The sequence below is a fragment of the Oncorhynchus nerka genome, linkage group LG9b (genome assembly GCF_034236695.1).
Source record: "Oncorhynchus nerka isolate Pitt River linkage group LG9b, Oner_Uvic_2.0, whole genome shotgun sequence".
In the NCBI taxonomy this organism is placed as follows: Eukaryota; Metazoa; Chordata; class Actinopteri; order Salmoniformes; family Salmonidae; genus Oncorhynchus; species Oncorhynchus nerka.
Window position 1 is genome coordinate 29,129,753 of NC_088424.1, and position 21,932 is coordinate 29,151,684.

The window sequence follows — 21,932 nt, forward strand, 5'->3', positions numbered from 1 at the left end:
TGGTCGTACATTTGGCAGAAGGTTATGAAGTGCAGCTCAGTTTCCACCTAATTTTGTGGGCAGTGTGCACATAGCTTATCTTCTCTCAAGAGCAAGGTCTGCCTACAGCGGCCTCCCTCAATAGCAAGGCTATGTTCACTGAGTCTGTTCATAGTTGAAGCTTTCCTTAATTTTGGGTCACAGTGGTCAGGTATCCTGCCTCTGTGTACTCTTTCTTTAGGTTCTAATAACATTCCTCTCTCTCTCTCTCTCTCTCTCTCTCTCTCTCTCAATGTGTTAGTGAAACTGTCTGTTGCATGGGAATCACTCCTATACAGGCCGCCCCCTCCCACTGTGAGAGGTGTTTTGATTGCCTAGTCCCCCCCTCCACCACTCCTTCTCTCTCTGTGCATCTATTTGATGTGAAAGTTGAGGAGCAGAGAGGAGGGTGTGGGGGGAGTTACCCTGATTGTTTGGGGGGTGGGGCATCCTGATTCCTCCCTTAATGTGTGGACCAATCAATGGTACCTTTATTAGAGGAGGCCAGGATTGGTCATTCTCTGGTCTTGCCTATTCACGGACACTTTACTCAATGCTACCATGGTCCCACCCCATCTTCCTCAGTCTCTTTCCCCCAATAAATCCCTATTTGGCTTTGTCTTTGTAGCGTGACTAATTATCCTTGTTTCTTCCCCTTTATGTGGATCCAGTCATGTGTTGTTGACTCCGTGGGCTGGGTTGAGGAGAATCATTCCGCCATTTGCCACTTAATTATGTGGAGGTCAGAATCCTTTGCTCAGCTCAGGAACTAACAAGCAGAATCTAACATCCTATTTTACCATTTCCTTTGGTCTTATGAGAGACCCTCTGTGACTTTAGACTAAACTTTTGAAACAAAGGTCAGCTATAAGGTAAATAAATGATCATCACTGCACACAGATATAACACTTAATGACTGAGGAAATTAATGCTGCACCAAGCACTAATGCTTTATCATTTATAGAGACAAAAAAGGTTTTCATTGAGGTCTTTGCTCTCACGCTCTTTTCTACAAGTCTCCTCTGTCCTCTAAGCAACAGAGGAATTTGGTGCGAGTACTGTATTTGTGCAAAGGTGTGTGTGTGTGTGTGTGTCAAAGGTAACCATTGGCTTGATTTCCTGAATATCATGCCCTGCTGAGAAAGTTCACTCTCTATCTCCTCTCTTTCTCCCTCTATTTTCTCCTTCCTCTTTGACATGCTAAATCTGCTGATTTTATTTTTCTTCCTCCTGCGGAGAGGAAGTGTCCTTTTCAAGGGTCTCTGCTTTCCCCCTGACTGACTAAACCCTACCTCTGTTTTGATTGTTGTTCTATTTCAAACAAAAGACGGAGGCGGGATTACCATTTCACTTCCTTTCACATTCTACCTTTCAAGTGGTGTAGCAGCTAAGGAATTTGAGTCCCCACCACTGGCCTGGCTGGGTGCTTTCCATTTTCTTGAACAGAACTCTTTAAAGTACTAGTGTGGTTGCATTTGGACCTGAAGAACTGGGATTGAGGTCTTTTTGGAAATATGGCAGGCTGATTTTGTGGCTTCAAGGCATGTATTCACAAAGAGGCTATAGGATCAGTTTAGCCTTTTAGATCACAAGGAACAAGATTCTACAGGGAAGGACCTGATTCCAGATCAGCCCTTGTACTTTGAGACTGCTTTGTGAATACGTTGACATCTTGTTAATGGTTCTCAGCCTTTTTGTTTCACGTCCTGGCGCTAACTTTCTGCCTCATTTAGCTCATGTCAATTCACTGTGTTCTCCTCCTCCGATTTGGCATTCATTCAGTGGGTTAGCTCTCAGAAGAAAACTTTGACCAACCACTCTGTTTGACTTCATCACAAATTCCTAATTTAGCCAAACAAAATCTGGTAGTATATTTGTTCAGACAATTACCCAAAATCGATCAGATATTCATAAAGTTTTCACACATACTTGATCTTCGGCCTTGGTTCCTGTGGTGGAAAGTGGAAACCAGGGGGGTGGGATGGGCTGTCAGCCTCCTACCCAGAGCAATCCACTGGTTCTGTGTTCCCATTGATCTTCTAACAGCCTTGTCCATATATAATGACAGGGTTTGATGGAGGGCTTACATCGCTCCAATCTCCTGCCATTAGAGTTACATTGTTGCGTTCATAGCACCCCCATCCTTAAGAAAATGTTCTTTTTTTGTTTCTGAATGTTCACTATAGGAAGTCATAAGGCAAGTTTAGTGTTATTCCTGTAGCACTGAGCTAATTTGAAGAATTGCGTAAGAACTAGTAAAACTTAACTTAAACCGTTGAGGTATAATGCTTTATAACTTGTTATAGCCTAAGCATGTATGCAGGCTTTAAGTGAAGTGTTAATGGACCCTGCACTCAACATAAAACTATTTCTGTTCTGTCAGTGCAATTAGCAATCCTTTAATGAGTAAAGGACAGTGAGAGAGTTTAGGGTGACTCTTTTATCTGCCAGGCTGAGTGTCTTTAGCAGTTCATCAAATTCTTTGCGGAGGCTGACAAAGGCAGCTGTATGGTGGGCCACTGCCGTCAGTAGAGAATAGAGGCTAATTCGCCCCTGTAGTTAAGGCTGAAGCTGCTGAAATGGAGTGCTGTGTATAGTGGGCCTGGCAGATTTTTCAAATCTGTTTTATTTTTTTTAACCTTTATTTAACCAGGTAGGTCAGTTGAGAACAAGTTCTCATTTACAACTGCGACCTGGCCAACATAGTGCAAAGCATTGCGACACAAACAACACAGAGTTACACATGGGATAAACAATCGTACAGTCAATAACACAATAGGAAAGTCTGTATACAGTGTGTGCAAATGTAGTAAGATTAGGCAATAAATAGGCCATAGTGGCGAAATAATTACAATTTAGCAATTAAACATTGTCTTCCAACAGATGGCGTCATTCTATCACGGCGCATTGCCACAAGCTATTTGTGATTGAGGTGAATTAGACTGCTATCTAGGCCTACTGACTGACTTTGTGCTGAGTGATGTGGCGTTAGTTTCCATACAGACTGGTTAGCAGACAGTCAGTGTCCTGGGGATCCTTGTCACTCCAACCAGCGACAGAGTCGTTTGCCCCTATCAGTGTGAGCCTCTTCTCTCTGTCACTCACCCAGACGCCCAAACAACAGCCCCTTTCTACTTCCCTTATCACTCTGCCCGACGGGGTCGCAGGGTCAGAACCACACTGAGCATGCCCAGCTATTCACTGTATTGATTTTAATTTTTGGGATGATTTGGCGGTTTGTGTGTGGGAGGGAGAAAAGAGAACTGTGGGGGTCGAGATTGAAGATGTAGAGTGATAGAGAGATAGAAGTCTGACTGGCAGTGAATGGAGGGAGATGTAGCCCTCCTCTTCTCTTCTCCATTCTCTGGCTCTATAACTGAAGGAGCCCAGACCTCAGCTCCAGTCCCCCTCTCTGACTGCCATTCAGGCCCATCGATCGGCCTCCCATCCCGGGCACCCCAGGGGAGGCCAGGGTCCAGGCGCTGGTTGCCTCCTTTGTGGGGGTTCCACCAGTTATCCAGTTCAGACTGACGGCTGACAGCGCTGATAAAAACATGCCCCCCTCTCCTCCTGTCCTGTATTGTCCACAGCAGACATGCTGTTCACAATGTGTAACCTTTAGATAACTGGCTAGACTGTAACCCTCCTGCTGCAGACGATTATCAGTGGAGGTGGGATACAGTTTCAGCATCTGACCCCTCCACTGAGCCCTTTCATCGTCAGTGTCCTGACACTCAGAGGCTACACTAGGCTTCATATTAGAGAAAATACATGCTTGAGACAATGGAGTGAGGGTTATGAAGGATTATCATAGCTTTATATTATAAACATCTAGTTATTTAATTGAAAATCCCATTTTGAATTATTATAAATTTTTCAATCAGAAATGCCTTCTTGATCATGTGAACGTTCATGTGCCTTAATTACATACTCGTATGGCATCTGTAAATAGGAATAACAATGTGAAATGATGAGCCTAGTTTAGTCAAGGAGAGAGTACTGAGCTATACAGGGAGAAAGAAAGAATCCTTCCTGGCTAGTCATGATTGGCTGAGAAAATGGAGTGGTTGGACATGCCGAAAGATGAAACCTGATTGATTTGTCACAGAATTCTGTCTATAACAGAATGGAGGCTTCCCTGGTCAGAATATAGATCATCTTTGCTACCGCACATATATGCACTGCAAAAGTGTTGCTACAGCTCTCAGAAATATTGTTGCCCTGAATTTAGCTGGGTTTAAGAAGAGAGACTGCTTTCTGGAGGACAATGCCATCCTGACTCACAACCATTTACATGTGTGGGTGAGGCTAAAGTTCAAGAGGGTGTGAACGATGCTGAATGGGCTTAAACAAAGAAGAGCTCTCTAGGAAGTGTGAAAATCTCATCAAAACATTCAAAGGGCATTTTCTCCTACTTGTCTCTTCAGTGGGATAACACGTTTATCAACTTTTAAAGCAGCATAACTTTCCTCCAACTACAGTGTATGATATACCACTTTGAAGACTGAGTACGTACTTTCTTAAAATGTAAAAAAAAAAAAAAAAAAAAAGCAAATCACTTTAATTTGATGTAAGCCTCAATAGCGTTATCTGGACACATTTGTATTATTGTTCCTTGTTTTTCGATCCTCTGTAACCTCACTGACCCTCTTTAACCCTCGATGTCATCTCTCTGTGTCCTACCCCAGGGAGGAGAGGGAGCGTTGGATCCGGGCAAAGTATGAACAGAAGCTGTTCCTTATGGATGTCCCCCAGTCGGATGTGCCCCTGGGGCAGCAGCTACTTCGGGCTGTGGTGGAGGACGACCTGAGGCTGGTGGTGCTGCTGCTGGCCCACGGCACCAAGGAGGAGGTCAACGAGACGTACGGGGACGGGGACGGACGCACTGCCCTGCACCTGTCCTGCGCCATGGCCAATGTGGTCATCACCCAGCTTCTCATCTGGGTGAGTAGGTTGGGCTTCGAGAGAGGATTGTTTTCAACCTTGATTAAAGATGAATTATCTTCTTGCTTGAATAAAGGTTGAATGATTATGAATAAGATAAGATGGTTAAAGAGTTAAATAGATGGGGGAAATTTTATGGTCAGGGCCAGGAGTGTGTTCTGAGCATGTGACATGACCAGGAAAAACACTTGGCTGTGGATGAAAAGGGAGTGCTTTGTGAGAATCAAACAATATACTGAACTAGCTAAAACAAAATGTCAACTACACCTCTCTCTGTCCACTTCTCCTCCTCCTCCTCCTCCTCCTCCTCACACTTCTCCTCTGTTCCCTCAGTATGGTGTGGATGTGAAGAGTCGGGACGCTCGCGGCCAGACGCCGCTGTCCTGCGCCCGGCGGGCAGGAAGCCAGGAATGTTCTGACATCCTGCTCCAGCACGGCTGCCCCAATGACCCCGTCAGCAGCCTGACCACACCCAACATGAGCCGCAGAAACCCCGATGTTAACCCTAACCCTAATGTCAACAATAACAACGCCCTCGGTGAACTCAACCGCAGTGTCAGTATCATGTAGGACCAGGAGTGGATCTGACCGGACTCTCGGATCACCAAGGCCCCTGAACATACACATACTGTGTCCCCATAGACTACCCAGTGATCGTACTACTTTCCCAGTGTCCAGTCCTCATTCTCCTCTTACTCTACTTCATATTGTGTAACCTTGACTGAGTAACTGACAGTGGAGTTTCTGTTGTTGTTGGCGCAACGGACAGGATAGAGATATTCCACGACACTGAGAGAGGTGCTTACCTGGTGGACATTGTATATTGTATTTGTTTTGTTGTTTTTCTCATATCATCACCACAGAGGTGAATCTCTGTCAGAAACTATCATGATCAGCTTTAAAGCTTGTTATTGTTATTAAGCATCAACCAAATGAATGGCTCAAGATTTCTTTGTGTTTTTGGCATCACCTCTCCTCTCCCCACTCTGTACTAAAACATTTCCTTTCAGGTCTTCATCTGTTGGAGCCAGACTGGGTTTTTATTCGACTGTTATATGAAATGACTAATTCCATCCATTCATGCTTCCATGCCTACATGGAGAATGATAAACACCTTCGTAACATTTTGCATTAGATACTCAAAAGGAACTGCTATGTTGGATGCACAGTGATACCATGCATAGTCAGGTACCATGGTAAGTGATACCATGCATAGTCAGGTACCATGGTAAGTGATACCATGCATAGTCAGGTACCATGGTAAGTGATACCATGCATAGTCAGGTACCATGGTAGGTGATACCATGCATAGTCAGGTACCATGGTAAGTGATACCATGCATAGTCAGGTACCATGGTAAGTGATACCATGCATAGTCAGGTACCATGGTAAGTGATACCATGCATACAGGAAAGAAACTATTACTATCGATAATGTAATAGAGTTTACGACACGTAAGGTCCTCCATAATCCATGTCCCACCAATATCACAATTATTAAGGTTCTATTTGACCCAGTTATTATTGGTACTATTAAGCTATCAAACTCTTGACATGCCATTTGTGTACAAAAGCATGTCTAGATGGAAGATCAAAAATGATTTAAATACTTTACTTAGGGGCAAAAGGTTTATACCACAATTTGAGATTTAAGAAATGATTGCACAATGGGAGAATTTTGGGAGATAGTAAAGTGATTTAATTTGTTGCCCTTGCAAATCATCCATTATTATAAGGGAATTGATGGGTCTGTTTTATGAGCACCGGGCCGAATGTTTTTAGTAAAGATTCCTCTTCAATCAGAAATATTTCACAGGGATGATTGAAGGAAGGACATTGTATCATTAAGACATCTTTGTTGGAGTCATTTCTGAACAGGTTGAAGAGTGTTGATAATTACTTGACACATCACATTATCCTAAACCAATTTTCTAACTACTACAGGCGTAATGGAATATCTGTTCACCTCCTGTGGCCGAAGGCCCTGTATATTGATACTCATGATACTATTTCTTCTGTGAATAATGTGGTATGTGTTTGTGCGTGTGTGTGCTTATGTATGAGTGTGTGAGTGAAAGAGAGAGAGAGCAAGCAACTGAGTAAATCTGTGTAAGGACACCATTGGGAGGAAAGGTTAACATTTATAGTTGTTTGACTAAAATATGTTTTCAAGTGTACAGACCTAAAGTAGCTCTTTCTCCTATAAGATTTATCCTGAAACATTGTGGATTAACTTTGACTTCTGGAGTCGTAATTTCCTCTCCAACTGACTTTAACCGAACATCCTTACTCAATGGACCTAACCAAGTACATTCAAGTGTCAAACTGTTGAGATGGCGACTGAACGGGTCAAGATGATAGATGAAGAGAAAAGCTGCGATGACTTGAGACACTATGGTAATTCTTCACGATAATATCACATGTATATATCAGTACTGGGACAAGACAAGATAAAGGAGGAAGGGCTTTGACCACAGGAATATTCAAGTGATATTGGTATAAAGTCTATAGAGACATGTATTTTTCCTCGCACTTCCACTGTTTTAAGGATTGAAGTTAAAACCCTGTTTTCTGGTTTTACTATGGCGGTGTTTATGTTTACAGGGCAAAGGCTCTTCATATTAACCCTGGTACTTTATCTACATGGTTTTGTTGATTCCCAGCGGGCATAACTGGTTGGAATTATATCAGTATAACCATATTACAATCTGGTTGTAAACTGGTTGGAATGACATCATTTAAACCAGCTTGGCTCGGTGTATTCCCTCTGTATTTGTAGTTTATTGAAGCTCACAGAATATCAATGGGGCTCCCGAGTAGCGCAGTGGTCTAAGGCACTGCATCTCAGTGCACGATGCGTCACTACAGTCCCTGGTTCGATTCCAGGCTGTATCACATCCAACCGTGATTGGGAGTCCCATAGGGCGGCGCACAATTGGCCCAGCATCGTCTGGGTTTGGCCGGGGTAGGCCATCATTGTAAATAAGAATTTGTTCTTAACTGACTTGCCTAGTTAAATAAAGGTTAAATAAATAACCAAATTACATTTTGACTGATGGTCAACAGAGCTTGTAGACAGCCTTAAGTTATAACGGTACATTGACAAGTTGTTTTTTTCCTTAGGTGTGCAGTATGTGTATAAACCACCATGGCACCAGCTTAATTAAATACATTCTTGAGTAAATTTCCAAGTATGTCTGATATACGGTAGTAGATTATTTCTTATAGGAGTTTATGGTATATACTTACCTGATGCCATAGTACCTTTTTCACCCTTGTAATATTTCCCTTCCCCACTGCTCTTAATGTTGCCTGACTATAACTATTATTCATTCTAAGCAAAGTGTTTTCCCCCAAAGACAGGCTGTTTTGACATGGCACCCTATTCCCTAAATTGTGCACTATTTTTGATCAGAGCTCAATGCGTGACCTGGTCAAAAGTAGTGCACTATAAGGGAGAAGGTTAATTACCATTTCGGACACACCCAGGATGTACTGTAGAAATGGGTCCAAGATCCTCTATGACCAGACAAGCTTCCAGACAAACAATTGAAAATATTTGAGTTTCCGGTCACTCTTTTTTACTTGTCAACCCTATTTTTATATCTTGTTAAATTTTTCCTCTTTGTTTTTAAGCATATTTTTAGGTACTTTGGTCTCAATGTATCTACATTATCTGACCATTTTGAGGTACTCTCTGTATAATGATGTACATTTGACATATTTATAATGCAGTATGTAAATATGGTTTGTTTTTTTCGTTTAATTTTCCCTTAATTTTTTTTCTCTGTTTACGTTTAGAACGTGAAACAAAGGTTAAAGCTAAAGGGTTACCTGCAGCGTGATTGGACGCTTGGATGACTGTTGAACTATTCAAACACTCCAATAAAACAATGTAGCCTTTCCTGGATTTGGGAAATAACAAAAAAGATGAAATGCGTCTCTCTCTTTGCATTTCTCATTGTATCTTCTTTAAATGACTTGTGTAAGTGATGTACTGTATGTATGTATGTATGTATGTATGTATGTATGTATGTATGTATGTATGTATGTATGTAATAGCAACATGTGAGGCACAAGCTTACATTGTAACCACTCTTAAAACATGGTGCCACTCCCAAGGCAACATTGAAAACTCCCATCTTACACAAGTCCTCCATTTTCTTAACGGCACTTCCTATCTAACCGTCTGTGTGATATACTGTGATGTGCCAATATATGACATTCTGTCTCAATATCCAGGTTTAATACGCTTAAAAGTATTATTCTACAGTATATAAGTCATGGATATAGGATCATTAGCCAGCCTCAATCAGTCAGATCCATTGAAGTTAGACAGTGAAGACAATCCCCTTGTGTTGGTGTGTTTCAAGTGAGCATTCGTGTTGGGACACTGAGGATGGCCCATTGGTGTGTATTGTGTGTACCCAGTGGTTGAAAAAGTACCCAATTGTCATACTTGAGTAAAAGTAAAGATACCTTTAATAGAAAATGACTCAAATAAAAATCAAAAGTAAATGTAATTGCTAAAATACACTTAAGTATCAAAAGTAAAAGCATAAATCATTTCAAATTCCTCATATTAGGCAAACCAGACGGCACCATTTATTTGTTTTTTCTTTATTTACAGATAGTCAGGGGCACACTCCAACAATCAGACATAATTTAGTGAGTCCCCCATATCAGAGGCAGTAGAGATGATCAGAATGTTCTCTTGATAAATACGTGAATTGGACCATTTTCCTGTCCTGTTAAGCATTCAAAATATAACGAGTACTTTAGGTTGTCAGAGAAAATGTATGGAGTTAAAAGTACATTATTTTCTTTAGTCAGGTAAAAGTAAAAGTATAAAATAACTACTTAAGTAGTACTTTAAAGTATTTTTACTTAAGTACTTTACACCAGTGTGTGTACAATTAAGTGTGTATACCATTGTTACAATTATGTTTCAGGGGTACCAGAACGTGGCAGAGCTCAGATGCCTCCTTCATATGCCAGTCCTTTGGCTAAGTGAGTTACCCCCTCTACCCCTCCACTTCCTGCTCATGTGCCACCCCCCCCCCCAATTGACAGTCCCAATAGCCTCCAGGTAAGGAGAATTAAGAGAAAGAGCCAGGCTTAGTGTCAGGCAGCGTGACGCAGAGGGAGAAAGTGAAAGGTCTCTGTCAAGAGGAGTCAAAGCACACCACTAATCTACTCCTTATTTTCAGCTAATCTGCTCTCCGCAAATGCAGGCGGCTCTGCGCTTCACCCAACTCAGTTTTCTCTTCTGTTGACTCTTATTACATGCCTTTCTTTTCTTCTTCCTTCCTCTTTAAAGACTGAGATGGTGATACAACCACACGTGCATACTCAAGCGCGCGCATACACACACACAACCACACACACACACACATAGTTGAGAAAGTAGCTTATACAATATGAGTCAATACTGTGACTTGCTAAGGAAAGGCAATACGGACAAGTGAAAACGAAAATCTGTCTTCTAATTGGATAATTTCAGATAGTACCTCCTCGTTTCACTTAATTTCAAAAAGTTTTCTACCTACTGAACAGAACCCTGTTATGTTATTGCATAGGAGGTAGCTAAACACTGAGGAGTGTTCTGTGCCGCCCACCTTGGCTTAGACAAATCACCTCCCAGATTGCAGAGGAGGGTTTACCTCTGATGGATGGCTACACAAACATCTGACGAGAACATATTTGAAAACATTAATTCAAAATCTCCGTAAAGTGTTGCACTACCTACTCACAAGGGGGCCGATTCTGACTTAGGAAATGAACACCTTTCCTATGCACAACTTTCCTACGCACTTCTCAGTAGTTGGTATTCGGTGTGCGATGGGCTTTGCAGGTGTAGTTCCCTTGCGTGCTGAATACTGTACATTATATGTAATTCAATCACCCACTTTCTGGCCAACACATTTTCTCTGTAGGATTTTCTTTCAATACTACATTTTATCTTAAGCCATCCCTTTAAATACGGTGTACCTTTAATTAGAATTTTGTTGACAGATTACATTGAGAGAATGTAACGGCTCTCCTCTTCGTCTGATGATGAGGAATAGGAATCATCGGACCAACACGCAGCGTCGTAAGTGTTCATAGTAAATTTAATTAAATAAACTGAACACTGAATGACAAAAAAACACCAGAGCGTGAACGACACGAAACAGTCCTGTATGGTGAAAAAACACAAAACAGGAAACAACTACCCACCAACACAGGTGGGAACAGGCTACCTAAGTATGGTTCTCAATCAGAGACAATGATTGACAGCTGCCTCTGAGTGGGAACCATACCAGGCCAAACACATAGAAATACAACACACAGAACAAAACAGAATGCCCACCCCAAGTCACGCCCTGACCAAACCAAAATAGAGACATAAAAAAGGAACTAAGGTCAGGACGTGACAGAGAACGGGTTAAGAAAATAGGGATCAATGAAAGAAATCCATCTAAATATATGCATATTCGTCTCCATTTCAGCACCAACTGCTAGATGTAAAAATACTCTGATTTTGTAGATGATTTAGGTACATTTTAGGGTTAGGAAAGTACTGTACTGAAAGACACTAAATATTGAACAATAGTCTTATAAATCTACCCTAATCATCAATAATCATGGAACTTTATGACAACGGTCCATTAGTCATGAACCGTGCTCCAAGTTTAACCTGCTATGTGTGGTCTGAGTTCCATAAAGATTCAAATAGGCTACATGTACCAAATTATTGCACAACGTTAACCAAATATGATCCACTACTGCTAGCGACCCTCAGGAACAATTTACACAGATGTGACAGAGGAAAGAAAGGTCAACGGAATGGAATGATGCAAAATTTAAGCTACAAACTAACACTAAAGTGACAGTTATAAATGTATGTAGGTATTACGGGCGGTGGCTCCCGTTAGTGACTAATATTTAGCATAATACAAATTCTTAAATAAAACTGAGAAAAGCCCGGGCGTATAATTAAAACATTCTAAAGCACATACATCAACCTGGCAGGTTCAGCCCTACAGAAGCCTATTACTTGGGGCTCCAAATTTCATCCATGCAATTTGAGGGCACAGCTATTTATAGCCTACTTCACTGTGGAATAGGGGTCGCAATACATATCAAGTTGATAGGATTTTTAGTTTGCTTCCATATGAATGGTTCCACATTCGTCTCGAAGGATCAGAGGGAAGTTTATTTACAATCTTGTTCTCCAAACGGATTACTAATTTACCTAGCTCTAATCAATAGCTATTATCAATACATAAATTACAGTGCATGGAGAATGCTGTTATTTCTATAGGAAAAAGAAAGTAGATGCTTTTACTACTTGGCAGGTTCGCTCGATCTTAGTTATGGTTAGTCATGGTTATGAGGGGAATTAAGTCAAGGTCAGAATTCTGTTTATCTGTAAACACCTCCACCACACCTTCATTTCTTAGGTCTCCACCCGAACGATTAGCGGGTGAATCACGTGCTATTCTCATGCTTAAGTTCAAGGTCAGAATATGCATATAGAGAAATGTGCATAAAAAGGGAATTGCGTTCCATTTGTGAACGCTTACCTCAGGTTGGAATCGGCCCCAAGGTAATTAGGGGTTCACAGCAAAGCTGAGAAACTTATTGTTATTCTTAGATTTTCTTTTTCCTTGACATGGTCAAGTAACTCATGCATAGATTAGTAAGTATTATTTCTAATTTGGCACACAGAAACTAAAGGCCATGAGTAACTTGGTCAAAAAGAATGGCAACGATAGGCCTATAGGTGGCGCTGTTATAAGCAGTCTCACTTAAATCCTCATATCTGCCACCCCGTTTGACATAGAGACTTTGTATTTAGGTTACTTTTCTCATGCTGAACAAATTTGCCTCAAGGACCCATTAAGTCTGTCAGGATAGATTTTCCTCTATCTTGGAAATTTTGGAAAACCTATGAATAACTTTTGAAAATGTATTTTAATTATCCATGAGTCCGAATAACATCAAATTTTGTATGTAGGTCCATAGTTAATCTCTTAACTTAGTTTGAGAAAAGCTCATGGTTAAGAGATGGCTGAGTTATTGATAAATCAGGGAATCTGATTTTGCATATCCATTTAAATCCTTCGTAAATCCACTTCACATGTGCCTATCAACTTGAAACGTACATACATTACCACGATGAACCATGTTCAATTTGGCATTGATATCTTAACAAATGAACTATTAACAATTAACTTTTTTTTAACTATGTAACACTAATGCTTACATTTTCTTTTTTTTATCATAAAAAATCATGGCATAAAAGTTGGATTTATTCCAAATTTTGTCTTTGGACTCATCACAATAGTCCCTAAAGAGTTTGAGAAAATAATGTTGATACATTAAAAGATGGCCTCACTATACTAGTAGATGCATATTAGGACTTATACTCTGTGGCTCAGTTGGTAGAGCATGGCACTTGCCACGCCAGGGAATTGGGTTCAATTCTCACGGGGGATCAGAACCAACAAATATGGTCATGTATGCACTCACTACTGTAAATAGCTCTGGCTAAGAGTATCTGCTAAATGACAAAAAAAGTATTTAATAGTAAATACATTCCACAATGGCCTATTAACATGAAACTTGTCATCTCTATCATGGACGTCCCTAAGATAAACCATACTAAATGTTGTATTGATATCTAAAAAAAACAAGGAAACTAATTAACAACTCATTCTTTGTATGTATCTTTGCATATGTAACACTAATGCTCGAAATCATCTTCTCCACGTCAACCATATGTCAGATTCACTCCACATTTTGTATTTAGACTCATTACACCAGTCTTCAATGTTTGAGAAACAATTGTTGCTGCATTCAAATATGGCCGCACTTTCTGCCATCCTGTGAACCTGGTTCATTGCTGCTAGCAGCTATAGTTGTTTTCTGTGTGTTTGCTATGCAAATTGTTTAACTACAGTTGCCTATCATATGCATGAATGCCAATTAGTAGGACTTTTTCAATACTATTTTCATTCATTGAAAGGCAAAAATCCTCAGCTAATTTGAGCAATTTCTGTTTAATTACTTCCAACATAATGCCTCAGTTATAAACTAATATAGGTCTTTGTTATCATGCTTGTTTTTGTGCTGAAATGGTCAAATACATCCAAGGCATTAGTCTTCTCTGATCCTTGACATCTTCATGTCTGTTTCATCACATGTCCCTTTTCAACTATACAATGCATTTGGAAAGTATTCAGTATTCCTTTTTCCACATTTTGTTACCCTACAGCCTTATTCTAAAATGTATTAAATACATGTTTTCCTCGTCAATCAACACACGATACCCTATAATGACAAAACATTTTTGCAAATGTATTACAAATAATAAGCAGAAAGGCCTTATTTACATAAGTATTCCAACCATTTGATATGAGACTCGAAATTAAGCTCAGGTGCATCCTGTTTCAATTGATCATCCTTGAGATGTTCTACTTGATTGGAGTCCACATGTGGTGAATTCAATTGATTGGACATGATTTGGAAAGACACACACCTGTCTATATAAGGTCCCACAGCTGACAGTGCATGTCTGAGCAAAAACCAAGACATAAGGTCGATGGAATTGACCATAGAGCGCCGAGATAGGATTGTGTCGAGGCACAGATCTGGGGAAGGGTAGCAAAAAATGTCTGCAGCATTGAAGGTCCCCAAGAACACAGTGGCCTCCATCATTCTTAAATGGAAGTAGTTTAGAACCATCAAGACTCTTCCTAGATCTGGCCGCCCGGCCAAACTGAGCAATCGGGGGAGAAGGGCCTTAGTTAGGGAGGTGACCAAGAACCCAATGGTCACTCTGACAGAGCTCCAGAGTTCCTCTTTGGAGATGGGAGAACATTCCAGAAGAACAACCATCTCTGCAGCACTCAATCAATCAGACCTTTCTGGTAGAGTGGCCAGACGGAAGCCACTCCTCAGTAAAAGGCACGACAGCCCACTTGGAGTTTGCCAAAAGGCAACTAAAGGACTCTCAGACCATGATGAAACCAAGATTGAACTCTTTGGCCTAAATGCCTGGCACCGCTCATCACCTGGCCAATAAAATTCCTACGTTGAAGTATGGTGGTGGCAGAATCATGCTGTGGGGACGTTTTTCAGAGGGAGGGACTGGGAGACTAGTCAGGATCGAGGGAAAGATGAACGGAGCAAAGTACAGCGAGATCCTTGAAGAAAACCTGCTCCAGAGCGCTCAGGACCTTCCAGAGCATTCAGTTCACCTTCCAACAGGACAATAACCTTAAGCACACAGCCAAGACCACGCAGGAGTAGCTTTGAGACAAGTCTCTTAAAACCTGTTGGGGCTAGGGGGCACAAGGAGTTCCCTTAAGGGAACCCCCTCCCATTCAGCTGAAAAAAATATTATTTAGAAATATTTAACTTTCACACATTAACCACTTAGTCCTATAGGGGCAGTATTTCATTTTTGGATAAAAAGACGTGCCCGTTTTAAGCGCAATATTTTGTCACGAAAAGATGCTCGAATATGCTTGGAATTGATAGTTTTGGAAAGAAGACACTCTGACGTTTCCAGAACTGCAAAGATTTTCACTGTGAGTGCCCTAGAACAAATGCTTCGGGCAAAACCAAGATGTTTGACCGACCAGGAAATGAACAGGATTTCTGAGGCTACGTTTTCCATGATCGCCTTATATGGCTGTGAATGCGACAGGAATGAACGGACACTTTCTCTTGTTTCCCCAAGGTCTCTGCAGCATTGTGACGTATTTGTAGGCATATCATTGGAAGATTGACCATAAGAGACTACAATTGCCAAGTGTCCCTCTTGGTGTCTGCGTGGCATTTGGTGCGCAAAACTCAGCTCCCAGTTTTTTTCCATTCGAATCTCAGAACAAACCAGGCTACAAGGACGGTGCTTTCAATGGAGAGATATATGACAAACCACCTTCAGGATTGATTCAAACAACGTTTTCCATGTTTCAGTCGATATTATGGAGTTATTTCGGAAAAAAGTTTGACGTGTAGGTGACTGAATTTTCGGTTAGTTTCGGTAGCCAAATGCATAGTAACAAAACGGAACGATGTGTCCTACACAATAATCTTTCAGGAAAAACTGGACATCTGCTATGTAACTGAGAGTCTCCTCATTGAAACATCTAAAGTTCTTCCAAGGTAAATTATTTTATTTGATTCCTTGGCTGGTTTTTGTGAATATGTTGCATGCTAAATGCTAACGCTAAATGCTAAGCTAGCTATCACCACTCTTACACAAATTATTGATTTTCTCTGGTTCAAAAGCATATTTTGAAAATCTGAGACGACAGGATTGTTAAGAAAAGGATAAGCTTGAGAGCAGGCATATTTATTTCATTTCATTTGCGATTTTTAGAAATCGCTAACGTTGCGTTATGGTAATGAGCTTGAGGCTGTATTTACGCTACCGCATGCGGGGGGCGGACTATCAGGTTAACAAGTCCAATACAGCAAATGAAAGATAAACACCTTGTTAATCTACCAATCGTGTCCGATTTTTTAATGTTTTACAGCGAAAACACAACATGTATTTATGTTAGATGACCACCAAATTCAAAAACACACAGCGATTTTTCACAGTCACAAAAGCATAAATATAGATAAAATGAATCACTAACCTTTGATTATCTCCATCAGATGACACTCATAGGACATCATGTTTACATGTATTGTGTGTTTTGTTCGATAATGTGCATATATATATATATATATATATATATATATATATATATATAAATATATAAAAACATCTCAGTTTACATTGGCGCTTAACGTGCAGTAATGTTTTGATTCCAAAACATCCGGTGATTTTGCAGAAATACTCACAATAAACATTGATAAAAGATGCAAGTGTTATTCACAGAATTAAAGATAAACGTATCCTCTATGCAACCGCTGTGTCAATTTTTTTTTTTTTTACTTTACGGAGAAATAATAATCTGAGAACGGCGCTCAGAACCCAAAGAAATAGCCGCCATTTTGGCGTCAACAGAAGCTACAAAAAACACTATAAATATTCACTTACCTTTGAATATCATCATCAGAAGGCAGTTCCAGGAATCCCAGTTCGTCAATAAATGACTGATTTGTTCCATAAAGTTCCAAAAAGCCCATAATTTAGCCACTTGTTAGCTTGTTCAGCCCAGCATTCAATCCTCAAAAAGCACGAGCAATTCCTCCAGACATAAACTCAAAACGTTCCATTACAGGTCGTAGAAACAAGTCAAATGATGTATGCAATCCATATTTAGGATGTTTTAAACATTAATCAGCAATAAGGTTCCAACCGGAGAATTTCATTGTCTGAAGAAACTCATTGGAACGCAAGAACACTCTCTCGTGACCACGCGCAATGAGACCGAGGCTTTCTGCCAGACCACCCACTCAAAGAGCTATTATGAGCCTCACCTTTATAGTAGAATCACACAACCAGAATCTAAAGGTGGTGACATCTTGTGGAAGCCCTAGGAAGTGCATAAACATCCATATTTAAGATGGACATCCAATGGCACTGTTTTCTAAATTGAGTTGTCACTTCCTGTTTGGATTTCTTCTCAGGTTTTTGTCTGCCATATGAGTTCTGTTATACTCACAGACATAATTCAAACAGTTTTAGAAACTTCAGAGTGTTGTCTATCCACCAGTAATAATAACATGCATATATTCCCATCTGGGAAAGAGTAGGAGGAAGTTTACTCTGGGCACGCCTTTCATCCAAAAATGAAAATGCTGCCCCCTAGCCAACATGTCTCTTAATGTCCTTGAGTGGCCCAGCCAGAGCCCGGACTTGAACCCTATCGAACATCTCTGGAGAGAGCTGAAAATAGCTGTGCAGCGACGCTCCTTGTCCAATCTGACAGAGCTTGAGAGGCTCTGCAGATGTGCCAAGCTTGTAGCGTCATACCCAAGAAGACTCAAGGCTGTAATCGCTGCCAAAGGTACTTTAACACCGTTCAGTTTTAATTTTTAGTAGATTAGCAAAAAAATAAAAATGAACTGTCTTTGCTTCATAATTAGGGTTAGATTGAGTAGGGAAATTGAGTAGGGATTGAGTGTAGATTGAGTCAGGAAAAAAACGATGTAATCAATTTTAGAATAAGGCTGTACCATAACAAAATGTGAAAAAAGTCAAGGTGTCTGAAATACTTTCCGAATGCACTGTACATTTTCACCTAGGGCAGCAGGTAGCCTGGCGGTTAAGAGCGTTTGGCCAGTAAACGAAAGGTCACTGGTTTGAATCCCTGAGCCGACTACGCTGTTTGGGCCAATGACCATAGGAGTTGACAAGACAGCACAAACCAGGCTAAACCCGTTCCACTTTGACCAGTGATTATATCTATCTTCCTGGCGACTTACCATGGGTATTCATAGGGGAGAGTGGAGTAAGTTGAGCCAACCTTGTTTCTAGGAAACCATACACAAAATGTCGAATTTATCAAATATTTAGGAAGAGGTCATCATTTCATGGGAGTCTGTTTTATTTAGATTTATTTCACCTTTATTTAACCAGGTAGGCTAGTTGAGAACAAGTTCTCATTTGCAACTGCGACCTGGCCAAGATAAAGCAAAGCAGTGTGACACAGACAACAACACAGAGTTACACATGGAGAAAACAATAAACAAGCCAATAACACAAACAAGTCAATGACTCAGTACAAAAAATTTATTCTATATACAGTGTGTGCAAAAGGCATGAGGAGGTAGGCAATAAATAGGCCATAGGAGCGAATAATTACAATTTAGCAGATTAACACTGGAGTGATAGATGAGCAGATTGTGATGTGCAAGTAGAGATACTGGTGTGCAGAAGAGCAGAAAAGTAAATAAAATAAAAACAGTATGGGGATGAGGTAGGTAGATCGGGTGGGCTATTTACAGATGGACTATGTACAGCTGCAGCGATCGGTTAACTGCTCAGATAGTTGATGTTTAATGTTGGTGAGGGAAATAAAAGTCTCCAACTTCAGCGATTTTTGCTATTCATTCCAGTCACTGGCAGCAGAGAACTGGAAGGAAAGGCGGCCAAAGAGGTGTTGGCTTTGGGGATGATCAGTGAGATATACCTGCTGGAACGTGTGCTACGGGTGGGTGTTGTTATCGTGACCAGTGAACTGAGATAAGGCGGAGCTTTACCTAGCATAGACTTAAAGATAACCTGGAGCCAGTGGGTCTGGCGACGGATATGTAGCGAGGGCCAGCCGACTAGAGCATACAGGTCGCAGTGGTGGGTGGTATAAGGTGATTTGGTAACAAAACGGATGGCACTGTGATAGACTGCATCCAGTTTGCTGAGTAGAGTATTGGAAGCTATTTTGTAGATGACATTGCCGAAGTCGAGGATCGGTAGGATAGTCAGTTTTACTAGGGTAAGTTTGGCGGCGTGAGTGAAGGAGGCATTGTTGCGAAATAGAAAGCCGATTCTAGATTTGATTTTGGATTGGAGATGTTTAATATGAGTCTGGAAGGAGAGTTTACAGTCCAGCCAGACACCTAGGTATTTATAGTTGTCCACATATTCTATGTCGGAACCGTCCAGGGTGGTTAGCTTCTGATGGCTAGGTGGTTCTTGCTACAATTAAAAATAATAGCGGTTCCGTATCATATTGGGTGAGGCAGGTTACCGGAAGGTATAATTGAACTAAAATGGAGAAGAGATTGAAAATAAAATTGAAATATATACATTAAAGGCGAAAAAGTACAAAAGTACATGAGAGGACGAACAAAACACGTATGCACTGCTTTGCCATCTTGGAATATTGTGAAGGAAGAAACCACATGGACAAAGTGATAAGCAAGTTAGGTCCAAAAAACTGATTTTCACTAAGTCAAATTAGTGTATTGTGTTAAGAGGTTTTATGATGCTTGTGTCTAAACCAAAGTAGATCATTTTAAGATTGTTCTATACATAAGTACGGGTCTCTATATGCTTCAATATGTGCATCCTTTGTGGGCTAATAGTCAAAATCTTTGCCTTGGGGTAAGTTGAGCCAATGATTGAACCAATTGAAATGTTTTCTTTCCAGGAGTAATGCAAGCCATTATCACTGGGCTATGAGGGACAAAATGGCAAGTGTTAATAAAAAGTACAGTGTTTGTTAGGTGTTAAGCCTGTGTTAAAAGATGCTTAAAATTACTAAAAGACAAAAAAAACATTTGTGATTATGTTGACTTGTACTTGGGAATAAAGATAGACATGGTTTTCTAAAAGGTAGTGGTAATATTTCATTCAGTACAGAAATGTGTTGGCGGCTTAACTGACCCTGTCACATGGCCCAACTTACCCCATACCTGGGGTAAGTTGTGTCAGGAGACCACTTTTTTTGGAAATGCTATGTTTTCAAAACGGTAATGTTTACATGAATTATGATCATTTCGAGGGAAATACCACATCCTGAAATATATGTAGATATCTTTGTTAGAAAGAATACTATATTTCCCTGGACGGAATGATGGTGAATGTAAATGTCTCTCCTTACCCCAATCTCATTTACTCTGTCCTTCCTGACAACCTCCTGAATAACCATTCATGATTTTCCCCTCCATCATACATGACCAGCAGTGATATCCATGCCTCTTCGGACCTGACCTCTCATAACTATTTCTCCACACTCACCTCCATATCTTTACCTATCGCTAACCAGAGTTTCTCAGCATCTCTCCCTCTCTCTCTCCTTTCCTCTCTCCATCTCTCTCTTCTCTTCATACCTTTCCCCTTCTCTTCATCTCCTTCTCGCTTTCTCTTTCTCCATATCTCTCTCTCTCCATTCTTGGCTCTTTCCTTCTCCAACTCTCTCACCCATCCCTCCCTCTCCCATTCTTTCTCCCTTCCCTGTTCTTCCTACTCTCTACCCCCTCATTCCATCTCTCTCTCTGCCCCCCTTGGCTCGTGTTCATGCATTTAGTTTCTCCGCTGTTAATTTGCCTGAGAATGCATTAGCTGTAATGAAGGCTGAGGGCCGAGGGAATCCTCCAGGGTTCCATTAATCATCCCCCCTCAGACAGGCAACCTTGATTACAAGTGGCAAGAAATTCATTAGAGCCAGGCCTCTGACAACTCTTATCTCCGCCACTAGATCTGACTCATTAGGCAGCCAAATTAAAGCTATGATGGCCCTGATGAAACTCAGCGCTTGTTTATCTTGTGCGATTTGATGCATCTGCCCATACATCACGCTTGGAGATGGAGAGGGGGATGTCCTGCATGCAGACTCTCCCGGGAAGTCAGGGCTTTCGTCTGGGCACGGGTATGGGATGGAATGTCCTGGCTCTCTATGTGCGGCTATCTAGGAAAATATAGGCGCAGATTTCATACATACATTTCATACATCACTGTTGAAGATGTGAAGGGGGCTTCCAGCATGCAGACCCTCCCAAGAGGTCAGAAAGGCCTCGGGTCCGTGTATAATACTATCTCTACACTCACTGTGAGGGATGGGATGGTCTCTCTGTCTTGCCACACAGCTCTCTAGCAAGGAAAGTATCTTAACTAAATTTAGATCTCAAGAAAATGTATAATGTGTCTCAGTTAGGGGGCTGTGTTTAGGCATAAGTACTATGGCATCAATGTAAAAATAATTGTATTATACTCAGTACAATACTACAATGAATGGTGTAAGCAATTTGGCTATGTTCTCCTTATTTATTCTCATGGAAAATGACAGTTTCTCTTGCAACAACTGCAGTATTTCAGCTGGGAATATGTTATTGTACTTTAATTGTGTATAAATTCACCTAGTCTGAAATAGCCATAACACTCTGGTACTAAGTAATCTACTTGACATCCAGCATTCGTCAGCTCTCTTAAGACCATAATAAAACCTCCATCACTTGCTCCCGACAACATTAATCCTTATATCACCATCCCAGTGTCACAATCTTGATGCATGAAGTGGACAATAACAAATGACTTCACATTGTCATGGTTGGTCAGATGGCAATGCTACTCATGCC

The 21,932-nt window shown here is 40.8% G+C and overlaps 1 protein-coding gene across 2 annotated transcripts in view; it reads left to right on the forward strand.

Moving 5' to 3' along the window:
- Positions 1 to 5,977, forward strand: part of agap3 (ArfGAP with GTPase domain, ankyrin repeat and PH domain 3) — a 320,528-nt gene extending 314,551 nt beyond the window's left edge. For both annotated transcript variants that reach the window (XM_029642909.2, XM_029642908.2), the window contains exons 17-18: positions 4,707 to 4,962; positions 5,296 to 5,977. In XM_029642909.2, the coding sequence (XP_029498769.1) occupies positions 4,707 to 4,962; positions 5,296 to 5,532 (493 nt within the window). In that variant the 3' untranslated portion in view covers positions 5,533 to 5,977. The remainder of the gene's footprint in view (positions 1 to 4,706; positions 4,963 to 5,295) is intronic.
- Positions 5,978 to 21,932: the final 15,955 nt, after the last annotated feature.